General features: G+C 58.2%; 1 protein-coding gene across 3 annotated transcripts in view; it reads right to left on the reverse strand.

Annotated features, from left to right (window-relative positions):
• Positions 1-22,478, reverse strand: part of CELSR1 (cadherin EGF LAG seven-pass G-type receptor 1) — a 150,946-nt gene that overhangs the window by 20,756 nt on the left and 107,712 nt on the right. For all 3 annotated transcript variants that reach the window (XM_059937181.1, XM_059937180.1, XM_059937182.1), the window contains exons 9-22: positions 21,349-21,515; positions 17,756-17,941; positions 16,608-16,721; positions 15,562-15,736; positions 14,830-14,971; positions 12,552-12,672; positions 10,648-10,831; positions 9,006-9,107; positions 8,243-8,337; positions 7,617-7,826; positions 6,201-6,384; positions 4,532-4,675; positions 1,006-1,210; positions 9-176 (exon numbers count right to left, since the gene is read on the reverse strand). In XM_059937181.1, the coding sequence (XP_059793164.1) occupies positions 9-176; positions 1,006-1,210; positions 4,532-4,675; positions 6,201-6,384; positions 7,617-7,826; positions 8,243-8,337; positions 9,006-9,107; positions 10,648-10,831; positions 12,552-12,672; positions 14,830-14,971; positions 15,562-15,736; positions 16,608-16,721; positions 17,756-17,941; positions 21,349-21,515 (2,197 nt within the window). The remainder of the gene's footprint in view (positions 1-8; positions 177-1,005; positions 1,211-4,531; positions 4,676-6,200; positions 6,385-7,616; positions 7,827-8,242; positions 8,338-9,005; positions 9,108-10,647; positions 10,832-12,551; positions 12,673-14,829; positions 14,972-15,561; positions 15,737-16,607; positions 16,722-17,755; positions 17,942-21,348; positions 21,516-22,478) is intronic.

The raw sequence follows: 22,478 nt of genomic DNA on the forward strand, positions 1-22,478 counted from the left end.
ACCCGTACGTGATGGAGTGGTTCCAGAACACGCAGACTGGCTTGGTGCGCTCCTCGGTCTCCAGGAGGGTGTGCTCCACCAGGACGGGCCTCTCCAGGGGGCTGGGCAGTGGGGCCCCCTCGCTGTACACCACCGCGCTCACCACGGGTGTGTTGATGACGGGCCGGTTAGGCAGCCTGCAGGGGAGAAGCCAGGGCACAGGCACAAACCTGCGTGCAGCCCTGATGAGGGCATGGCGCGGAGGTCTCTCCAGGAGGGACCGAATCAGGCGCACGAGCTCAGAGCCGCAGCCTCAGCCCTTGGGAAGGCATGGCTGAGGGAGCGGTGGTGTGGTCTTGGTAAAGGTTTTACCACCAACGGGCAAGCACAGGGTCACCTCTGGGACAAAGGCAGACTTTGGAAATTTAAAATGAAGAGAAGGTATGTGCGCGAAGACGTCAAGGCCCCACCGCGGAGAACAGCAAATCCCTGGAACGCTGGGAATGTCCAGTGAAAGGAAGCTGGTGCAGTGGTGACGGCTCAGAGAGGCCCCTCGTCCAGCCACTGGGAAGGATGCATATGGAGACCACAGACCCAGGCAGGAGCTGGAAGTGATTCTAAGGTTGAAAAGTGAAGCCTCTGTGCTCCGCCTCTGCTCAGGCCTCGAAGCCCTTTGGTGGCATTTGCTTCTTCAGCCGGTATTTACTGAGCTGCCCTAGGCGCTGGGGCCACCAACGGCCGGTGGCGGGCAGGTGTGCGGGGACGGATGCCCCGAGCAGGAGTTACACTGCGGAGCCTGGGCTGTGTGCTGAGGAGGCGCGCTCCTGGCAGAAACACTAGGCAGACCCACAACCTCTGTCCCAGGGAGGTCACAGGGCAGTGGTCTCTGGCTGTGGGCCGGGGTCACTGCGTAGCGTGCCTGTACAGATGTTCCGGTGGTTGGGATTCTGACTTATGGAAGCCTCGGAACCCTCTGGAAACTGCCCCCCGCCCCCCCCCCCCCCGAGCTCCTGGAGCCAGGCTTACCTGAGGCTGCGGCGGTCCGGGTCATAGTGCTCGGGCAGGAGCTGCCCCAGGGTCCGGTAGATGATGACCAGGGCGATGGCGAACTGGCCAGGCTCCTCGGGGTGTCTCTTCTGCCTCCTGAATGGGGCTTCCATCTCGGCGCTGGGCTGCGGGCGCGCCGTCTGTGGGGCGGCCCTGCGACCGGCCGGCCTCACCGTGGGGCCCTCTGCAACGTAAGCACAGTGTGAGGAAGGGGGCTGGACGCCTGTGTTCCCACCAAATCACCTTCTACTTGAGCCAGTGCTTCCTGAAATCAGTAGATGTTCCATGGGAAACAGTAGGAGGTTTCTCAAAAGAGCAAACACAGAACCACCACAGGACCCTGCAACTCCACTTCTGGGCGTGCACCCCAAAAAGCTGAAAGCAGGCACTCAACAGATGCTTGCACACCCACGCTCACAGCGAACATGATTCACAACAGCCAAAAGGTGTAAGCAGCCCAAGTGTCCATCAACAGATGTTGGATAAGCAAAACACAGTCCCATCCATATAAAGAGATGTCATTTAGGCTTAGAAAGGAAGGAGGTTCTGGCACAGGCTACAACGTGGATGAACTTTGAAGACACGATGCTCGGTGAGAGAAGCTGGTCAAATAATGTAGATTCCACTTATGTGGGGAACCTGGAGACTGACTTCGTAGAAAGCAGCCACAGTCACCCACATTTTCCACAATCCACAAAGTGCCCCGGCTGTGCCTGGTCCAGGAGTTGTCTCCGGAAACATCCACCGCCCAGTACGCGCTGCCCAGAGCACAGGCTCCAGGGGGGCGGGCAGCGGAGCCCTGAGGGTTGGGTTCTGGGAGGGGCGACACGTCTTGGGGAGGGGAGGACAGGAGCAGAGCCGAGGGGGCTGGAGGTGCGGTGGGGGAGGGTCTCCCCTCTGCCCCCGTGATGGGGACGCCACACACCTTTCAGGCCCTTCTGACCCTGCTCAGGGCTGTGCTGATCAGCGGCTGTTTAACAGCACTGGCTAGCCTCACTCAGGCTGGTTAACCATACTGGTGAGCCACACTCAGGCTGTTTAACAGCACCGCCTAGCCTCACTCAGGCTGGTCAGTGACGCAGGCTGGTCCTCGACACTCTGGCTTTGGGGTCAGCAGGGAGGTGGCTGCAACTGCCGCTAGGGCTGCTGTTTTCCAGGGTTTGGCTGAGAGCTTTTGGGAAGGTGCGGGAGTCACCACCCACTCTCCCGCTCTGGCTGGCCCGTCACCCAGCCGGGCTGTTCTGGCTCTTCCTCTGGGCGAGGGCAGTGCAGGCTGTGGGCTTCCTGAGTGGAGGGCCCGATGCCCCCACCCCCGGCTGGGGGATCCTCTCAGGCCCCCACCCCGATTTGAGTCAGACGCCTCCCTGTCGAGGGCCCGGACTTGACGAGCCGATGTCATCATCTTCAGCAGCAAGTGCGTCTAGCCGCTGCCCCTCCTGTGAAGTCCCACAAAGCGGGGCCCCAAAGGGACGCTGGCTCGGTGCTCCCTAAGCCTCCCACCGCCTGCCTCCCCTGCCTCTGTTCAGCCGCCCTGGGCCGGGCTCCAGGCCCCCTCCTCCAGCAGGCTGTCACCTCCTGGGGGCATCAAGTGAGAGGCTGCGGCGGGGACACCAGACAGCACCCCGCAGCGGGGTGGCCTCTCGGGAGCGTGTCATGACCCCAGAGCCCACACACCCCTTCCCCGTGTCTGCTCCTGGCCCCAGACACATCGATGGGTCTAAAGCCCCAGTTTCTTCCACGACTCGACTGACCCATCGTGTCTCCAGCTAACCAGTCAGCCAGCAAGTGGGTACCGGAGGCCCCCCTTGGGCAAATTTATCCAGGGGTACCTCACCCCAGTAGAACAGGCAACACGCACACACGCTGCCTGGGCCAAGGGCTGGAGAGCCTTCCCAGGAGGGAGTCAGGGCAAAGAAGGGATCTGGGCCAAGGGGAGAAGGTCAGTGTCTGAGGAAGGAGGATGTAAGCCTGGTGAAGCCTGAGGGGGTGGGTGAGAGGTGGGCAGAGGCTCGGAGCCAAGCCCCAGGGCTGACCCCCAGTGGATGCCTGAAACTGCAGATATTACAAACACTATTATATATTATATTTTTTCCTATACATACACACCTATGATAAGGCTTAATTTGTAAATTAGGCACATTAAGAAAACAACAATAACCAATAATAAAACAGAACAATTACAAGTATACACTGTATTAAAAGTTATGTGAATGTGGTCTCTTTCTCTTTCTTTCAAAATACCTTATTGCACAAACTTAATGCCTTTTCCATCTTCACTAAGCACTTACCATGCACTGTGGCTGTAACTTTTGCAGTTTTAGTTGCAATGGCAAACTAGCTTAAATTTCTTTTTCCTTCCTCACAATTTCACAGATAGAAGATCCGTTCTTACTGTGGATCTTAGCAACCCCAGCGTACGATTTTTCTTTCCTTACTAAGTCGAGAATTTTCGCCCTTCCACGTAAAGGAAGTGCTTCGTGGCTTCCCTTTGGCACAGCTGAGGTGCCAGCATCACTACTTTTGCTCTGAGGTCGTAATATCAGGCAGATAAGGGCCACTTGAACACAAGCCCTGTGATAACTTCGACAGTCGATCTGATCACCTAAGTGACCAATGGGCAGGGCTACGCTGAACAAAGGGACGACTCACACCCCACGTGGGATGGAGTAAGTTTGCAACGAGCTACTCAGAACTGGCACGCAATTTAAAACATGAATTGCTTATTTCTGGAATTTTCCAGACCATGGTTGACCTTGGGTAACTGAAAACTCAGAAACCACAGATAAAGGGGTGATGGCTGTATATCGCTATTCTGAGGACGACTCTGAACAAAACACACTGCTGAATGTTGAAAACCCAAATCAATCCCAAATAAATACAATTTGTAAGATGGGGTCACTTGTCAAGCTTGAACCTACATCAGTGTAAAACCCTCTTTAAAAGTTTTTAAGATGCCTGAATAACACCCATGTAACTGACGAAACGAATTTACTAAAACCCTTCAAATTTTTAACTGTCCGTTACAGAATTTTATGTCTTCAAGCTCCTACCTTGGGGGAGACATTTTCAGTAGCTTGAGTGGATCTGTGAAAAAATACTTTAAGAAAATTCAACGTGTTTAAGCCGTGCGGTATTAGAGTCCTAACCCAGGACTGGAGAACTGCACACAGGCGACGCTGGTTTGGTTTTTGGGGGGTCGGGGAGGAGTGTAAAAATTTTACATCCACGGAGAGGCAGCTTCTCACTGCACAAGGAAGACAACCTCACGCGCAATTTAGGTGTTCACTCGTTCATCACATTGTAAATTAGCCGAAGTTTTGTAAGAAACACCCCACCATCGCCTTTCCGTATGACGCCAGCAAACGGGCTGCTGTATGCAGGGCAGATGCGCACGCGCAGATGGCGCTGCGACGACGGCGGACCCACTCCCCCAGCGGCACCACGGAGGCCCGCCCTCCTCCACCGGCCGCCCCCAAGGGCAGCCGTCGTGTCTCAGCGGCTTTACCTTTCCTCTCGGGTGGTCTGAAGAAGTCCTCCGAGAAGAAGACCGAGGACTCCAGGTCTCTGGGGACCTCGCCCCGCAGGTGCTCAAACCGCGGCACCCGGGCTCCCGTGAAGTTCAGTTTGTCGAAGACGTCGACGGCGAGAACTGCGGGGACAGGCGCCTCCATCACACGCGGCTCCCAACCCCTCCCGCGGAGAGCCTGCCCGGACCCGTGCCATTTTCAAACCGACCAGGACGGCTGTCCCCGATCACCTTTAAACAGAACCTACCTCCACTTCCTGCTGAGTCACACAGCCCGGTGCCTTACCGGGGGTCTCGGGGAGCTCAGGAGGCACCCCCCGGCCCCCCCCATGGGCGTGTCATTTCCCTGCCGCTGTGTCCCTGCCGGCAGTCAGCCCTGCAGGCTCCAGGGCGACCCCCCAGGTCTTCCCACTGAGCCATTTTTCCAACACCCCCAATACAAAGGGCGCCCTCAATTCACTGCACAGGCAAGGGCTGTGCTCCCACCTGAGGCGCTCAGGACCAGTGTGGGTGGGAGCCCTGGAACGCGGGAGGCAGGGGCCACTGGCCCCAAGGACTGGGAGGATGGACAGGGCTGGCCTGTGGCCCGAGCACAGGGAGAACCAAGAAGGAAGCTCTCGGCCCAGTGCAGGGGCGATGGTCCCAACCACAGGGCATCAGAGAAGGACACTGAGGGGTGTGCGGGCAGAGGCGGGCCAGAGGCTTGGCCGGGACCTGCCTGAAGTCTCTGGAAGGGGTCTGGGGGGCAAGGGTTACACCAGGTGCCCGCAGGCGCCCGTGTCCTGTCCGTCCCCGAGAGTCTGCGGGCCAGCTCTGCCAGACCCTCTCTCGGGACAGAGGCCGGAATGCCGGGCGCTCACCCTTCCGTCCTGCCCCAGTGATGACGGGGTCCCAAGCCCACCTCCCCCCCAATGCAAGGCAGGTGGCATCCTGGGCTCAGGCGGGCCTGGGAGGCGCAGACCAGCCCGAACATCTTCTGGTCGGGAAGTGAGGGCCCCTCCCTGGGAGCCTGGGAGTTCACGGCAGGGATGCCACCGCAGCTGCGCTAAAGGCTCAGGCCCTCCTGGCGACAGATAATCGGCTAACTCAAGGGGCGACTCCCCGGGAAGGGGCAATCCCTGGGTCCTGCCCGAGCCCCCATGGGGGTGCTAAGTAAACTGTCACGGGAGGAGAAAACCAGCAGCCCCCGCCTGTAGGACGGGCCCCCGCTCCAGGGACTCTGCTGCTGTGTCTGGGTGGGTAGGGCTGGTTCTACCACCAGGGCTTCCTCCCCAGGAAGGAAGCCGACGTTCAACCCCCGACTCCCGAGCAGCACGTCCTGGGCCCCCGGGGTGACTCGGTCCACAAGCGCTGGCTCTGCTGGTGGCTTGGCTCCCGGCCCAGGGAGGGGGTTCCCCCTCCGCCAGGTGCCAGGTGCCTGTCACCGTCCCTCTCCCAGCGTCTGCGCCTCTGGGGGAGCCTGGAGGCTGGACCTGCCGCCGGACCCTCCAGCCCACGTCCCTGGGCAGCCCCACACCTAGTTCTGAAGGCAAGGGGACCACCAAGGTCCTGCCAGTGTCAACCCTTCTCCCAGAGATGGCCGAGGGGCACTGCACCTGAGACGGGCCCCAGGGTTCCACCGTCCCCCCCGCCGGGCCCACAGCCTCACTCATGTTGGGGGTGACGATGACGAAGGGCCGCAGGTAGGTCCTCCGCAGGTTCCGGGCCACGTTTCTGAAATAGGCCTCGAAGCGCCTCAGCAGCTGCGCGGTGCCCCCCTCGCTCCGCTGGATCTGCTCCCACGCGGCCCTGGTGCCCGGGGCCAGGAGGGCGCTGCCCGCCTGGACGACGTCCTGGTCAGACAGACAGACGGACAGACAGCGCTCAGCTCATGTGAGCGGCTGGCCGGCGCAGGCCTGGCTGACACGCTGGGGCCCAGGCTCCAGAGAGCCTTTAGGTCGCAGGACCAGGCCGGGCCAGGATCAGAAACCGCGAGAGGCTGTGCTCTCATCTCCAAGGCAGGAGACACGTGTCGGGGGAAACCGTGCAGGGGGTTTCACCGTGTGCACCCCGAGACACAAAGGGGAGCAGGCGTGCGGGGACGCCCCCGTTACATCGGAACCCCCAGCCCCACCAGGAGAGCCTGGCCTGGGAACGGCCGCCCCGTCGCTGAGCCCACAGCAAGGCCGCCGAGGACGCGCCGCGGGTTCCAGTTCGGGAGATGCTCCGCCCTGCGCGCCTCGGATGAACAGGGGGCAGCGGGGAGACACTCGCTGTCACGGGGACTCGGGGGCCACAACCCAGATGGAAACCAGGACGGAAAACTTCTGTTCGCAAAGAACCGAAAGTGGGAACAAACTCCCTGGGCCCGAACTCTCAGACCTGGATTGAAATACAGGTGCGGGAACACTGCCAAGGCCCTGAGGGCTCCGCACGGACAGGGGAGGTCCCCGGGGGCTCAGTGTGGACGGGGAGGCCTTAGAGAGGAGTGAAGAGGAAGCACGAGGCAATGCCATGCCTCACCCACACCCACACCCCTGGCAAGAGCAGTTTATAAACCGGATGAATGGGCCTCCTCACCAGTTATGCTAAACAGACACGTCTCAGGGGCTGATCACTTAAAGACAAAACAGGACTGTCTCTGCAGCAGGAGGCATCAAGCCGTGTGAGAGCAGGACCTCAGAGTTTTGGGGGGGTCCTGGCGCCCCACCTCTTACGGGTTGTGTGCCCTTGGTTCCCTGTGCCTCAGCTTCCTTAACTGTAAAGCAGGGCGACACCTGAGCTTCATACAGGATGTGTGTGGGAGTAAGTGGGCCGATTCCTGTAGCCCCCAGGACACTGGCGTGCACGCAGTGGTCAGCTGACAGCGGCACCTCTGTCATCACCGTCAGGTCTGTCTCTTTGCCAAGACGCTCCTAACACTTGGAATCCCTTTTGCTGGTCACTGAACTGGCCTGGGCTCACGTCTGAAAAGGGCAGTCTGGCCCTGAGGACACCGGGCCAGATGACCTTCCACGACCGAGCCAGGGCCCCCGGTCCAGCTCACCCCTGGACGTGTGGGGCTCTCTGCCCGCCGCCTTCCTACCTCGTGGAAGTCGGCGTCCCGCGTGGCCGCCAGCTCGAAGCCCTGCTGGCTGCTCTCATGCAGCAGGACGCGGCCCAGCAGCTGGTAGGCCGTCCGCACGTCGTTGCCGAAGAGTGGGTCCGTGTGCCGCGTGGCGTTGCGCAGCGCCTGGGCCAGCCACAGGGACCGGTCACCGTCCATCCGCGTCGCGTTCCGGCTCAGCTTCTCGTTCTGGGTCGGGGAGCAAGCGCCAGGTCGGCCCTGGGCCCTTCCCCTGACTCAGAATCCACTACTTTCCAGGGGAAATACCCTTGTCAGGAAAGAACTTTAAAAATCCCCAAGCCCCAAAATGAACTTGGGCTGATGGCCGTGGCACAAAAAACGAGGGTCTGTCAGGCTAAAAAGCACTTGGAAAAAGACACCAGGTGGAAGAAGGGAGAGAGTATGACACTGTGAGTCATGGGCGGATGGCAGGGTGGGGGGCTCGGGCGTGGGGACTCTTGAGTCTGCAGAACCAGACGCAGGGTGGGGTCTGGAGAGGGAGGAGGACATGGCTGCCGCCGTGCCCCGAACAGATGTGCTGTCCCCGGGCCCCGCCCAGCCTGGAAGCCCACCCTCTTCCTGCACGTCCCCAGGGTGCAGCCTACCATGGCTTTGAGGTCCACGAAGGAGACGGTGGTGCAGTTAAAGAGCTCTGGGGGCAGCCAGCCCTTCTCCCCGCTGCAGTGCCGGACCGCGTTTCCTGGGGAACAGAGAAGGACCTGCCAAGCCTGAAAGCTGAACTGTGAATGAACCCCTCGGCTGGCCCAGGGCCAGCAGGTGCCATAGCCACGAAGCCAACACTGCTCTTCCTTCAGACCCGGGGACACGCTGACAGCTGCCTGACACTCACAACCAGGCCTTACTGTTGGCCTGAGCTGCCCAGAAACTACGGGTGGACACCTGAGCGAGTCCGTGAAAAGAGAAATCGGCTGAGTGGTCCATCGAGCACCCACCGTGTCCACATGCGCTGCAAGCCCACCCGGATCCCACTCCGGGCTGGCGCTTTCTCTGCACTGACTCACCAGACCTCCCCCGGCCCCCTGCAGCCGGACGCAGCTACCCTCCCAGTTTTACGATGAGAGGCCAATGCTGTGAACGGTGAGGCAGCTTGTCCGAGCCTCCCCCCCACCGGCCCCATCCCAGCCACTAGGCTCTTTGTATTTTCATTGCGCTCTTTCCAGGTTTTATCATTTACGACTGAGGAAAAAGTTATCTTATCCCCCCCCGATCACTTTGGCTAAAGGAACTATTTCAACACGGAACATCCGGTGAGTTCCGACGCCTCGGCCGGCTCTCCCGCAAGCCGCACGCCTCCGTCTAATGTCCCGCCTGGAATGGATGCCACAGGCCACACCCCGCGGTACTTACCCACAGACCCTTTAGGGCACGGCACTGCGGCCGGCTGCCCGAACTTGGTCTGCGGCCACCAGATGCCAGCCTCAAACGCTCTGGGACAGCCGTTGTAGATCACTGGGGTACGGAGGGAAGAAGGCGCTCAGCCTGGCACATCCGTGCACACAGACGTGCTAGACACGCTCCTCCGGGACGGAGGCCCCGCCCCCACCAAGAACCGGACCCCTCGCATCCCCCCATCGGTGTTAGAACGGGCGGGGGAGGGGGGACGCAGGCTCTGACCCACGCCTCCTGACGGGCCAGTGGACAGAAGGCCAAGCAGACACAGCTGGACCAGGAGGCTGTCAGGCGCCCCCACCACGTCCCAGGAGTGTGTGGTGCACAGACATGCACGCGCACGCGCACACACACGCAGACACGCACACGCACACACACGCAGACACGCACCTGCGCACATGCGCACACATGCACACACACATGCACGCACACACATGCACATGCACGCACACACATGCGCGCACACGCACATGCGCACACACGCACACACACGCAGACACACACATGCGCACACACGCACACACATGCAGACACACACATGCGCACACACGCAGACACATGCGCACACACGCAGACACGCACACCTGCACACACACGCAGACACGCACACCTGCACACATGCACGCACACACACACATGCACGCAGGCACACGCACACACACACATGCAGACACACACATGCGCACACACGCACACACATGCGCACACACGCAGACACGCACACCTGCACACATGCGCGCGCACACACACGCACGCAGGCACACGCACACACACACATGCAGACACACACATGCGCACACACGCACACACATGCAGACACACACATGCGCACACACGCAGACACGCACACCTGCACACATGCACGCGCACACACATGCAGACACACACATGCGCACACACGCACACACACGCAGACACACACATGCGCACACACGCACACACACGCAGACACACACATGCGCACACACGCACACACACGCAGACACACACATGCGCACACACGCAGACACGCACACCTGCACACATGCGCGCGCACACACATGCAGACACACACATGCGCACACACGCAGACACGCACACACGCAGACATGCGCACATGCACACACACGCAGACACGCACACCTGCACACATGCACGCACACACACACATGCACGCAGGCACACGCACACACACACATGCAGACACACACATGCGCACACACATGCACACACACGCAGACACGCACACCTGCACACATGCGCGCGCACACACACGCACGCAGGCACACGCACACACACACATGCAGACACACACATACGCACACACGCACACACATGCAGACACACACATGCGCACACACATGCACACACACGCAGACACGCAGACACGCAGACATGCGCACATGCACACACACGCAGACACGCACACGCACACACACGCAGACACACACCTGCACACATGCGCACACATGCACACACATGCACGCACACACATGCACATGCACGCACACACATGCGCACACACGCACATGCACACACACGCACACACACACACACACACGCAGACACACAGTGGCCTGTCCCCGCCGTACAGCCTGAGAGGGTCAAGGGCAACGCGGACCTTCGCAGCCGAGGACGGTGACCTCGGCGAAAGGGTTGTCGCAGCGGTTGCACTGGCGGCCAATGACGCCGGGCTTGCAGCTGCACTGGCCGGTGTCCATGTCGCACGCGCGGCTGTGGGAGCCGTGCGGGAAGCAGTCACACGGCAGGCAGGTGTCCTGCCCCGGGGGCCTGTAGTAATTCTCCTGCAAGAGCCAGAAGCAGAGGCTGGACGTCAGACACCGCAGACAACCTACACCTGGAGGACGTTTCCTGAGCCACGTCAGGGTTCCCGCCCGGCTCCCTGGCCTCCCGGCTGTCCTCCACCCACGGCCTCCAGGCCAGCGGCGTCTGGCGCCCCCAGTGCGGACGGGGCAGGTGTGTCCTCCAGGAAAACACGCCCTCTCTCACATCTCAGCAAACACTCACTGTGAGCCACCATCTGTCCTAAAAAGGATCAGAGATTCAAATGGAGATCCATGCACAAGGGTACCAGGATGGCTGACGGAGGTTTTTTTTTTTTAATTGTGAGGAATTAGAAGCCACCCGAACATCTGTCATTGGGCAGGGCGAGCCGATGGTCAAGAGCATGGGCTTCAGCTCTGGGAAGTCCTGGATTTACGCCCAGCTTGGCCATTCACTGGCCACACTGCCCTTGCCGGGACACTTGGCTTCCCAAGGTCCAAGGGTCCCCGGCTGAAAACTGGGACAGGCTGTGACTTGGGCAGACTCGTGGCCAGTGACAGAGGCTTCTGTGTCAGGCAGGGACACGGAACTGTCCCACAGGGGGATCCAACTGTGTGTGTTTTGGTGCCCGAGGAGGCACTGCATGTGAGCAGTCACTCTGGGAGGGCACACGGTATCACTGTCACTGTTTACGGTCCTTTCTGCATTTTCTATAATTTTTGATGAAAAAAAAAAAAGACCCTAGGCATGCTTCCCCCAAGTACCCTCCTCACTTTCCTCCTGCCCTGCCCCCCACCAATGCCATGACCGCCATCTCACACCACGTGGTTTGTGTGGTCCTGATCTGCTAGCGCCCTTATGATCTTTCAGGTGACATCGGAGGCACAGTGGAGCACGCGGGACACGACGCATGTCAGACAGGGCGCCGGGGAGCATCAGAGGGCGCCATGACGGCAGGCTCCCCTCTTGGGTCAGCAAGCCTGGCCGCGGGACAGCGCGTCCCTCCGAGCGGCTACTGTTACACACAGAATTTTCCTTTGGGCTTCAAGTTACCGGCAGCTCACGGCAGTTGTCGACACAACATTCTGAAGGTACGTGGAGTTTTCTGGGAGGCCCAGAGGGCCGGGGTTCCCTGTGCTTTGGGCTGAGAACACTGCGGCTCTGCACGAGGATGACAGGCACCCGAGGCGAGGGAGTGGGCAAAGCTTTTCGTATTTTAAATGTTGGTCGTCACTGGGGACTTCCCTGGTGGTCCAGTGGCTAAGACTCCGCACTCCCAATGCAGGGGGCCCGGGTTTGATCCCTGCAGGGAACTAGATCCCACATGCTGCAAGTAGGAGTTCGTATGCCGCAACTAAAGATCCCGCACGCGGCAACGAAGATCCTGTGTGCCGCAACTAAGACCTGGAGCAGGCAAATTAATTAATTAAATATTTTTTTAAAATGTTGGTCATCATTGAGTGGTTTGATAAAAGACCAGGAAAATGGCCAACCAGGAGAACCATGTTTGGTGACGAAGATGAGTCAAACTCACAGAAATTGCTTGGTTTCCCGTGACCGTGTGTGGGGCTGAGCCAGCTTACAGGTGAGAACCTGTAAGCTGGGTTCACCCACAGTGAACCCTGTGAGTACCCAAGTGTGTGTGTGCTCGTGTCCAGGTAGACGTGTGGGCGGGCGTGTGCGTGTGCACGCCCCGCCGTCTCCCTGGGTCCCTGCTGTCCGCCCGCGGCCAGGCCTCACCTTGCACTGGCACTGCCCGTTGGTCTTGTTGCAGTCGGGGTCGAAGCCTTTGCTGACAGCACAGTGGCAAGGCCCGCACACAGGGTTCCCCCACCAGCCTCTGGGGCACGGAAGGTCGATCCTGTTGGGAAATCAGATGGCAGACGGAAGGTGTACAGAACTGCCCTTTTTGGAACGAGAGGGATGATGGAGGCCTGGGCCTTGGCTGGACTAGTTCTGGGCACCTCCCGCCCCCCTGAGTGGTCTGTTGCCCCCTTGCTGGCCCCCACCTGCAGGACTTAGCATTTTATGACCTATGCCCAGCCTTCCGGGGCCCCGCATCTGGAAGGGTTCTACCTACAATACTGTTATTTTAAAATAATCTGTTTGCTCACTTTTTTCTTCCACCTGCAAGATGCAGGCGAGCGCCCCAACCCAGCTTCCTAGGAGCACCACGTCAGTAAGTCCTCTCCGCTCAGCACCCCTGCACCGTGACGCCTGGCCCACGAGGGAGGGCGCTCAGGGACAACGGGCCCAAGTGTCAGACCGGCTCTTCACCCAGCCCCACCCAGCGCAGACCGAGCCCACGTCCCAGGCATCTGCCAGTACAAGACCGGCGGGAGCGGCAGCATCAGTGCTTCCCAGGTCCCCTGGGTCAAATGCTGACCACATCCCCACGGGTGCTGGGAGCAGCCTTTCCAGGGATGTGGGGCCTGCTTCAGTCAGCTCAGAGCAGCCCTGGGCTGGACACGGCGGGCTCAGAACCGTCAGACCTGCCCAGTCCTGCCCTCTTGAGCTGCCCGGGCAGACGCTGAGATAGGCGACCTCCACGGTGACGGTGACGAGGCCAGGCTCCTCCCTGCCCCGCCCGGTGGCGGCTGCTGCCTTGTTGCCGTCACCCTACGCCCACTCCCCACCTGACCACTCACTTGAGTGTCCGCTGCTGACCTGTCTGCCTGGGGATGCCCCCCGGGTGTCCTTCAGGCTCCGCAAAATGAAACGCTGCCCTGGGTTTACTATCCTGGTTAACGACATTCCATCTGCCCACCTGCCAGCCATCAACCTCTCCTACTCACTTGTTCACCTAACCGGCAATTATTAAGTACTGACTGTGTACACACTAGGGGCATAACAGCGACCAGGATGGGCTGGGGCTCCAGTCTGGTGTTGATGGATCTACGTCAACAGTGTGGGGATCCCAGAGGCTTGGTGTCATACCCCTTCTCGCTGTCTCCTCAGCCCTGCCTTGCGGGCATCGCCAGCCCTTGGGGGCGCCGCACGGCCTCCCAGCTGGTCCCTTTGCCTCTGGCTTCCGTCTGCTTCCACCACGCTCCACCTGTGAGCTGGGGGCGCTCTGACACCCAGACCTGATCCTGCCCCGTTTCTGCAGGGCCCCTGCGGCCTCTACAAAGCCGAGCTGTGTTCCCGGTTTGCAGGCAGGCCCTCTACCCAGGCCTGTGCGTCTCCCCAGCGCAGAACATGCTGGGACAGCATGCGACAGCTCTGCCCGGGACCCACCCGCTGAGCTCCTTAGACCGGTCTCATCCCATCACTGCTCTCCAGACCTGCCCCCTTGGTGTCCCCCTGGAACGCCCCCTCCTTCAGCCTCGCTGACTCCCAACCTGCCATCATCCAACGGGCTGTGCGGTGCTGAGGGCGGGGGCTGCATCCGGATCACGGGTGGGGTTACAGCACACACTCTGGTCCCCAGGGGGCAAAGAGCGGAGCGAGGTGTCCCGGCCAGGCGGCGCAGGCTGGCACCACACGGCTCCTGCACCAGGACGGCCCGGCACCGGCCGAGGACCATCAACCTTGACTGCATCACTTCCCAAAGGGGCTGGGGTCTTGGTGTGTGAAGTACCTCGTGGCCCCATCTGGGAGAAAGTGCTCTACCTGTGATGACTACACACCTGGACTGCGGGTGCCTGGAGAGCGAGATGCCCCCAGTGAATTACACCAGGACCATGTGCACAGCAGAGACGATTGCCACTCCCGGCTTGAAAGATAAAGTGTTTTCTGTAATTACACTCATCTTCCCGTATCCCAGCGACTGCCTGCTCTGTGCACAGCTGGGCTCTTGATAAATGAGTTGTGCTGTGCGTTTCTGGGGTGGAAACACGCTCAGGGGGGTTAGTGTGAGATGCCCAACCGGATTCTCGTTTATTTCATGCCAAATTGAAAAAAACATGTCCTTGTTATCCTGAACCATATGTATTTGGGGGTTAAATAGCAAAGAGGAGAGAACAGGTCAGGAGGAGAAGTAGCCACGTGGACCCTGAAAGCGAGGGCGTACTCTCACCTGTTCTCGCAGTACTGCCCGTAGTGGCCGGACCCACACTCACACACGTAGCCCCGCGGGGAGTCGGGGCTGTGCACACAGGCTGCCACGTGCTTGCAGGGGTTCACATGACACGCGTCCACACACTTCCTTCCAAAGTACCCTGCGGGGACAGGCCAGCGTTAGCCCACCCCAGAATCCACCTCTGGCTTTGCGAGTCCGCTTTCCGGAGCGACACCCTCTGTGTTAGGATGTGTTAGCAATCTGCGGCTTCCCCAAGCCTCGGCTTTCCATGCTACTCTGCAGGGGAAAGTGGCAAAGCCCCTCAGAGTCACGGGAAGCACGAACACGCGGGGGCTCAGACCTGGAAATGCAGAGATGAGGGCCTGCCTCCCGGGCCCCCCGGGAGGGCTCAGAGCGGGTGGGTACCAGCTGAGGATAGCCACAGCACCTCAAAATTCAGAGGCAAACACTGAACGTACTATTTTTTAAATGTGCGCCTTTCACAAACTCTCCCTCATCTCAGTATGCGCCCTGAGGATCCAACTGGGAGTGTCCCCTGTCCCCCAAGTGAAGAAGAGACAGGACACAGGGCCACTCCTTAGTTACAAAACAAAGCTCAGGGCGCCCCAGACCCCCAGAGAGGTGATGGAGGAGCCACCGCCCAACTCGGCTTCCCACAATGTGTTTTAAACACCAAAGGCGTCACCCTCCACCGACGGGCGCCAGGAAAGGGGGGCTGTGGGCGCCCACCTCTGTCGCAGATGCAGGAGTAGCCGTCCCAGGTGTCGTGGCAGTGGCTGTGCTGAGGGCAGGGGCTGGAGGAGCAGGGGTCCTCCATGTCACAGCCGTCCTTCACCCTGACCTTGAGGGCATCGTTCATGTTCAGCGTGGCGATATTGGTGGCCGTCTCCCCCATTCTCACACCCTGCGTTAAGCAAGGGCAGCCAGAGTTGATGCTGGGGCCTTGGGGCTGGAGGAACCCCAGAAGGTAACCAGGGGTTAAGAGAACCCCGAATTCTCTGGGGTCCCTTGTTTTAAAAGCTATGCCTCATTTATCGAAAGGGCTGGGACTGGTGGGGGGATGGCAGGGATGAGGGGCACTTCTGCTCCCCCCAGGTGTGGATCCCAGGCAGGGGGACAGGCCACCCGGAATGAAGACGGAATGATTCCATATTCCGATAATTCCATGGTGAGGGTCACGGAGAAAAAATAATGAGGACGATGGGCGAGCACGGCCGCTGATGAAAGTGAGCGGGGGGTGGGTGTGCCGAGGGGGTCCTGGGTGGAGGGCCACCCATGCCAGGCACCTCGGGGCCAGATCACCCAGGGGCGGGGCGGGGGCGCAGGAGAAGGGACTAAGGATTTATTTCCCTGCAGTGGGGCTGGGGTTTGGGGGCGCAGGCAGAAGCAGGGAGACATGAGCTCAACTACTTTATAAACAGCTCACTCCGGCTGCTGCTAGAACACCTGGTCTAGGGGACGAGCGCGGGACCCGTCCAGGTGAGCACGGGGGGTGGGGAGGGGACGGGACGGGGCTGGTGCAGGCAGCGAGGGGCAGGTTCTGGGAGTGACATGAAGACAGAGCTGCAGGGGGCCGGCCGTGGCGTGGCTGTGAGGGGAACTCGAGGGGAAGCGTGGGAGAGGAGGGCTCTAAGTGGGGTTTGTTAAAACTGGATTGGCGATTAGAGAAGTTATTCGTTTACTGAAAACTAACAGGATGACCAAGGACACCAACTGCGGTGCTGGCCGTCCCTGAGCAGGACGCGGTGGGCCAGGGCCGGGCTAGGGGAGGGTACCTGCATACAGCCCCGGAAACCGCGGCGCACCGAGACCGTGTCTTCAGACGCGCCGCCCACGACGAGGCTTCTCATCCTCAACCCAGGGAGCTGGTTCCCGATCTGCACCGTGTCCTGTGCAAAGAGAGGGGCTGCATCCACCATCTGGAAACATCTGGCTGGAAAGAATGCGCTCAAAGGCTAAAATGCAGTCGCACCGGCAAGCTCCTCACAGCCTGAGGACGTCTGTGCCTCCAAACAGAGGGCCCGGCTCAGCCTTCTCCGTGGAGAACACGGCTGTTTGTGGGTGACGGGCAGGGCGCAGGAAGCAGTCAGAGGACCTGTGTCCATGTCCCAGCCCAGCCAAGATGGGCATCTCGGGGGATGAGGGCAACCCTTCCACCTCTGTCGTGGGCACCGCCAACAAGCCACTGCGTGAAAAAGCTTGACAAACTAGAAAGTGGCAGCGAGTGGAAAACACGTCCACAGGGGCAGGAATCTAGAAAGGTCTCAGCTGGATCCTTAGGCTCAGGAAGGTACACACGTAGAACACGGCAGTTTATCCTCAGAACCAGGTGTTAATATGAGCCTGGACTCCAAAAGCACTCAGGAATCACAAGTAGCCCCTTAAGCGCGTGGGGGTCCCATAAATATGCCTCCTGTTACCTGGCTGCAAACCCTGGAAATCCAGGGGGGTTCAGCAAGCGTCCTCTGAGTCGCCCTGCCTGGAATGCCACCTGCCCATCTGGGATGCGCAAACCTCTCTGGCGTCCCACAGCCCCCCCTCTGGAACCTGGATCTCATTGCTCCCCCACCCCATATCCATCTCTGTACCCCGAGGCACAGCACTGAGTGTGCAGCTGTGGCACAAGCCAGCTTTGCTGAAAGAAACCTCTGCTGAAGGCACCGATGGCATCACGATGGGACGCACAGATGGACCAAGTCCAGCGCCTGACGCCAGGAGCTGACCATCTGGAAAGGGGATGAGGTGCAGATTCCAGTGACCTCAGCATAGGAGGAACATGAGACCCGAATTCAGGGAAGCCCAGAAAGCGCTTCCTCAAATCCACAAGGGCTCTGGCAGGGCCTGGCACCTGGAGGGGTCGCTCTGTTCTCCCACAGGCCCGGGGAAGGGGTCTGTTCCAAAGGGGGTACAGGTGCCCACTCACCTGGTCCACACCATAGTCCAAGGTCATGACTGCCAGGTACTTGATGTCTTTGCCCTCCTTGGCACTCTTCAGTTCTATCAACAGGTGGTGCCACTCCCCGTCAGTCACGCGTGACCTGGACAGTCTCATGGACACCACATCCGAGGGGCCGTGGGACACCTCAAACTGGATGTAGTTGTTCAGGATCTGTAGGATGGGGAGAGCTGCACTAGTCATTGAGGACATGATGACAAAATACAAAATACACTGCAATCACTTAAGTAACAAAGCCACGCAAACAGACTTACCACAGGGCACCGGATCAAAGATGGACTTAAAAATTAGGCAAAGTTTAATTTGCCGTTGCCTGTAACACTCTTCAGAATTACAAGCCTTCTTCTATGGTAAGAAGTGTCGAATGCTGACAGAGGTCAAGTAAGATAAAGCCCATTGGACTTAAGTAAGGGGAACAACCACAGATTCAGGTGACTATTGGGCTCTTATTTTTGGATGTAAATGTTTCATCTTATGAGACAAGATTCAGGTCACCATGATCAAATATATGAATGAAAAAACAGAAATCAGGATTATAACTGGCCTAAGATGTTCACGTTTTAAGAAAACGTAGCCGGGGCAATGCTGAGATCATGTTTCCCTTTCCCCAGTGAAGGATTGGGTAGTTTGGACCAACCCTCCTCCTGAGAACACCTAGGAAAACGAGACAAAATGTTAAAGCACACCTGTCTGAGGCATCAGAGTGACCCAAGTCCCTGCAAGTTACAGAAGCACGACCAGGGAGAAAATGGGAATCTGCAGAAATAAGCTTAGTGCTTTGCCATATGGTTGTTAGCGGGCTCTGGAAGGCACAGCTGAGGCTGATAGCTGTGCAAAGCTTTCTTGGTTCATGAGGCTGGGAGGAGAGACACTGGAATTCAGAGCCTGCCCAGGGTAAGGGCTGCCAACCAGAAGCAAACATGGGGGATGTGACACCACCTTAGTTTCAAATTCTCTCTAGTTTTTCAACACGATGCCCAGCACTCAATCACAAATAACCAAGTATGTGAGGAGACAGGGCAGTGTGCTTGAAATAGACCCAGGGGAATCCAGACGAGAGAATCATCAGACACAGACTTGAAAATAGTAATGGGAACCACAGAGCTTTCAAGGAAACAGATTCAGGTACCAGTAGACTCTTATTTCTGGCTGTAATTTTTCCATTTCATGAAATTAGACTCAAGCTACCAAGTTTAAATACATGTAAGATTGTAAATCAACTATACTTCAATTAAAAAATACACGTGAGAAATATAAAAGAACAGCGTTGTGACTAATCTAAGATACTCATGTTTAAAGGTAACTTCAATCTAAAGAGCAGATTAAAAAAAAAAAAACTATTAGTGCACTGGTTAAAAGAGACACGCCTGAAATATAAGGAAACAGAAATGTTGAAAGGAGAAAGACAGAAAAAGATACATCACGTAAACACCAACAAAAAGAAAGCTGGTGTAGCTACATTAATATGAGACAAAGTAGACTTTAAGGCAAAAATAATTATGAGAGATAAAGAGGATTTTCATCATGATAACAGTCAATATTCCAGAAAGATAAAACAATTCTAAATTTGTATGTACCTAATAACGTAGCCTCCAAATCTACAAAGCAAAAACTGACAGATCTAAAAGGAGTAAGAGATAAGCCACAATCAAGGTTGGAGATTTTTAACTCACCTCTCTCAGTAACTGAGCAAACAGACCCAAAAAATCAATAAAGATATAGAAAATTGGAGTGCTACATGAACAAACGTCACCTACTTGACACAGAACGCCACAGAATACAACTGCAGTGCACACATTCTTTTCAAGTATAGGTAGAATATTCACAAAAATGACTACATGCTGGGCTCTAAAGCAAGTCTCAACGCATCTCAAAGGTCTGAAATCATACCACGTATGTTCTCTGACCTGCAATTATGCTAGAAACATCAAATGATTTACTAGAAAATGCCACCTGTTTGCTGAGAGGTATACTTGTGAATACCCGATGGGTCAAAGAAGAAATCACGATGGAAAATAGAAAATGTATTTAGCTGATTATAAAGACAACGCAACTAATAATGTACTTTGATTTTTCGCCTCAATTGAGAGTCAACTGAAGAGGATAATTTTTCACCTTTTTACATTTTGTTTCCTTTCATTCCACAGAAGTCTGAGTCAACTCATTAATTTCCCTGGCCATTCTCTTTCGCTGTCCTTGCTAACAAAACCCCAAAGCCAGCAGACCAACAGTGAAGTGACGGATGTCTACAAACAAAAGCAATGCCTGCAGAATGACCCCAGGACAGTGGCACTTAACTACGCACCACCTTAGACCTGTCACCGGATTTAGGAGAGGCGTTTACAGCAGCCAGGTTTTCCCACTTGACAGTGAAGGTGGACTCAGGGCGCCTAAGAGCAATCACCCAAACTGTTTGGGCTGTAGGATGACTATGTACCTTGCCTGGCCTGCTGTGGAGGCCGGAACACCTAGACTGCTGCACCCAGAGCTCACGGGGCCTGCAGGAGACGCCTGCATTCCAAAAACGCCACGTGAAAATAACCCGGAATACGCCTGTAACCCCCAGCTGACCAGCCTTTGGAAGCTGCCCTGAGGCGGCCTGCTGGGTGGCCACTGGGGTCTGGTGGATCCCCCCGAGGTCACCACTCTTGCCACCCAGCCTTCCACAGGGAGGGGCTGGCCACAGTTCCTGGCAAAAGCCTTTCATTTTTGGATTAGCTGCCCATAACGTAATTCCTCAAACAATATGGGAGTTTGTGGCTTTGGGTGTTGTTCCACTGAAAGCGTACTTTTTTCCGACACAGGCCCCACTGCCAATGACAACCTGCAAGCTCCCATTCATCACCTGAATCAGCCAATTTAATTTGTTCCAACAGGGAAACCACCACAGAGGAAAGTACCATCCCCGGGCAGAACTGTGCCTGCCAAGTTCTGGCCCAGAGCTGGCTCCTGGGACCGCCTGATGAACTGATAAAATTACTGGTTAATAAGGGATAAACAATGACGGCTGTAATTATCCCAGAGGCACAAACTGCACCTTCAGTGCAACCCAAACGGGCCTGCGCTGGAGACACTCCTGAGCAGTGATGTGGGGGAGGGGACAGGTGAGGGGTGAGGGGGCAGGTGAGGGGGGAGGGGACAGGTGAGGGGTGAGGGACAGGTGAAGGGTGAGGGGACAGGTGAGGGGGGAGGGGACAGGTGAGGGGGGAGGGGGCAGGTGAGGGGGGAGGGGGCAGATAAGGGGTGAGCGGCAGGTTCGAGAAGAGATGGGGGTCCCGCCTGGGCTCTGAGCCCCCAGCCCCCACCCAGGCAGGGTTAGTCAGGCCTCCCTGGGGCCCCGTCCTCATCTATCTGTTGCCAGGCATTGAGGTGGTCACCTCCTCCTCCTCCTTCCCACGGGGGGACCAGCAGCGGGTGTGGGGAGACAGAAGAGACCAGGTTCCCCGCGCATGCATCGGGAAGGCTAGGCTTCAGGGCGGCGCTATGTGAGCCTCCGGCTGCATCACTCAGGTGCACACTTGCCCTGCGGGTGCCGGGAGTGGGACGTGGACCTCACTCACCTGGAGATGGAGCCTGGAAGACACGCCCGCCGTGGCCTCCATCAGCACGCCGTCCTCCTTCCTGGTCCGGAACATGAGCCCCAGGTACCAGGGCACGGAGATGGTGATGTCCAGGTCGCTCCAGGACACGACGCTCTCCCCGCTGAAGCGCTGGGGGTGGGGCATGACTGTGGACACAGACATGGGGACCTCCCCAGATCAGACGGGCCTCTGAGAATCTTTTTTAGCTGTAGGGGACGGGACAGGCCCCCAAGGAGGGGGAGGGAAGAAACCCTGGGCCTCTCTCATTTTAACGCAAAGGCCGGTCTCAGACTTCCATTTGTACAGCACTAGCCCTCTGAGTCCAGGAGTCGTGGGCTCTGCAAAAGCCCGCCCCCCACTAGGGACGCAGGCCACCTTCCTGAGCAGTCAGGCTGAGGCCTGGGGGTTCTCAACCTCGGCCGGTGTACAGTAAGGGGCTCTCAGGCAGAGTGGGACAGTCCAGGACGCCCGGGCCCAGTGGAGCGGCCCTGTGTGCCTGGCCTATCTGTCCCGCCCCACACCTGCCGGGTTGGGAGCCCGGGGGCCTGAGCAGGGGCCGTACGGACGGTGGGCTCCTGGTGGGACCACGTGAGCCCGCAGTGAACCCTGCACACACACCTCACCCTGCAGGCCGGCCCGCCGTCAGCTGGTGTCTGGGGTGGATTTCCAACCCTCAGGCACACAGGCCACTGTGTCTCTGCTCCTGGTGACGGGCACAGAGGTGAAAAGGCTGCGGGCCAGCCGAGGGCTCCCAGATGGTTTCGGGGGGACCAGGGAGGTGGCAACGGGGGGGACCAGCAGCCTCATCCAATCTGTCACACTTGGAAAAACTGTGCACGCCAGACAGACCAGTAGGCAGGATGACGCTGAGTCAAACCAGCTCCGTCACTTCGCCTCCAGAGTCCTGCGTGTCACAGGCATTGGGGAGGGACAGACGTCTGGCCCAGCCCGGAATTTCACCCCAATTCCTCCACGAGGGACGGCAGTTATCACCACGGGTGTTAAACAGCACAGGGCATGCCAGGTGGGAACCACCTTTGGGGACAACTCAGCCCCGTGAGCACCGGCATCTGTTTCCTGCTCTTACGAACCCAAACCCCAGCAGCTGT

Source organism: Balaenoptera ricei, chromosome 10 (genome assembly GCF_028023285.1).
Source record: "Balaenoptera ricei isolate mBalRic1 chromosome 10, mBalRic1.hap2, whole genome shotgun sequence".
Classification (NCBI taxonomy): Eukaryota; Metazoa; Chordata; class Mammalia; order Artiodactyla; family Balaenopteridae; genus Balaenoptera; species Balaenoptera ricei.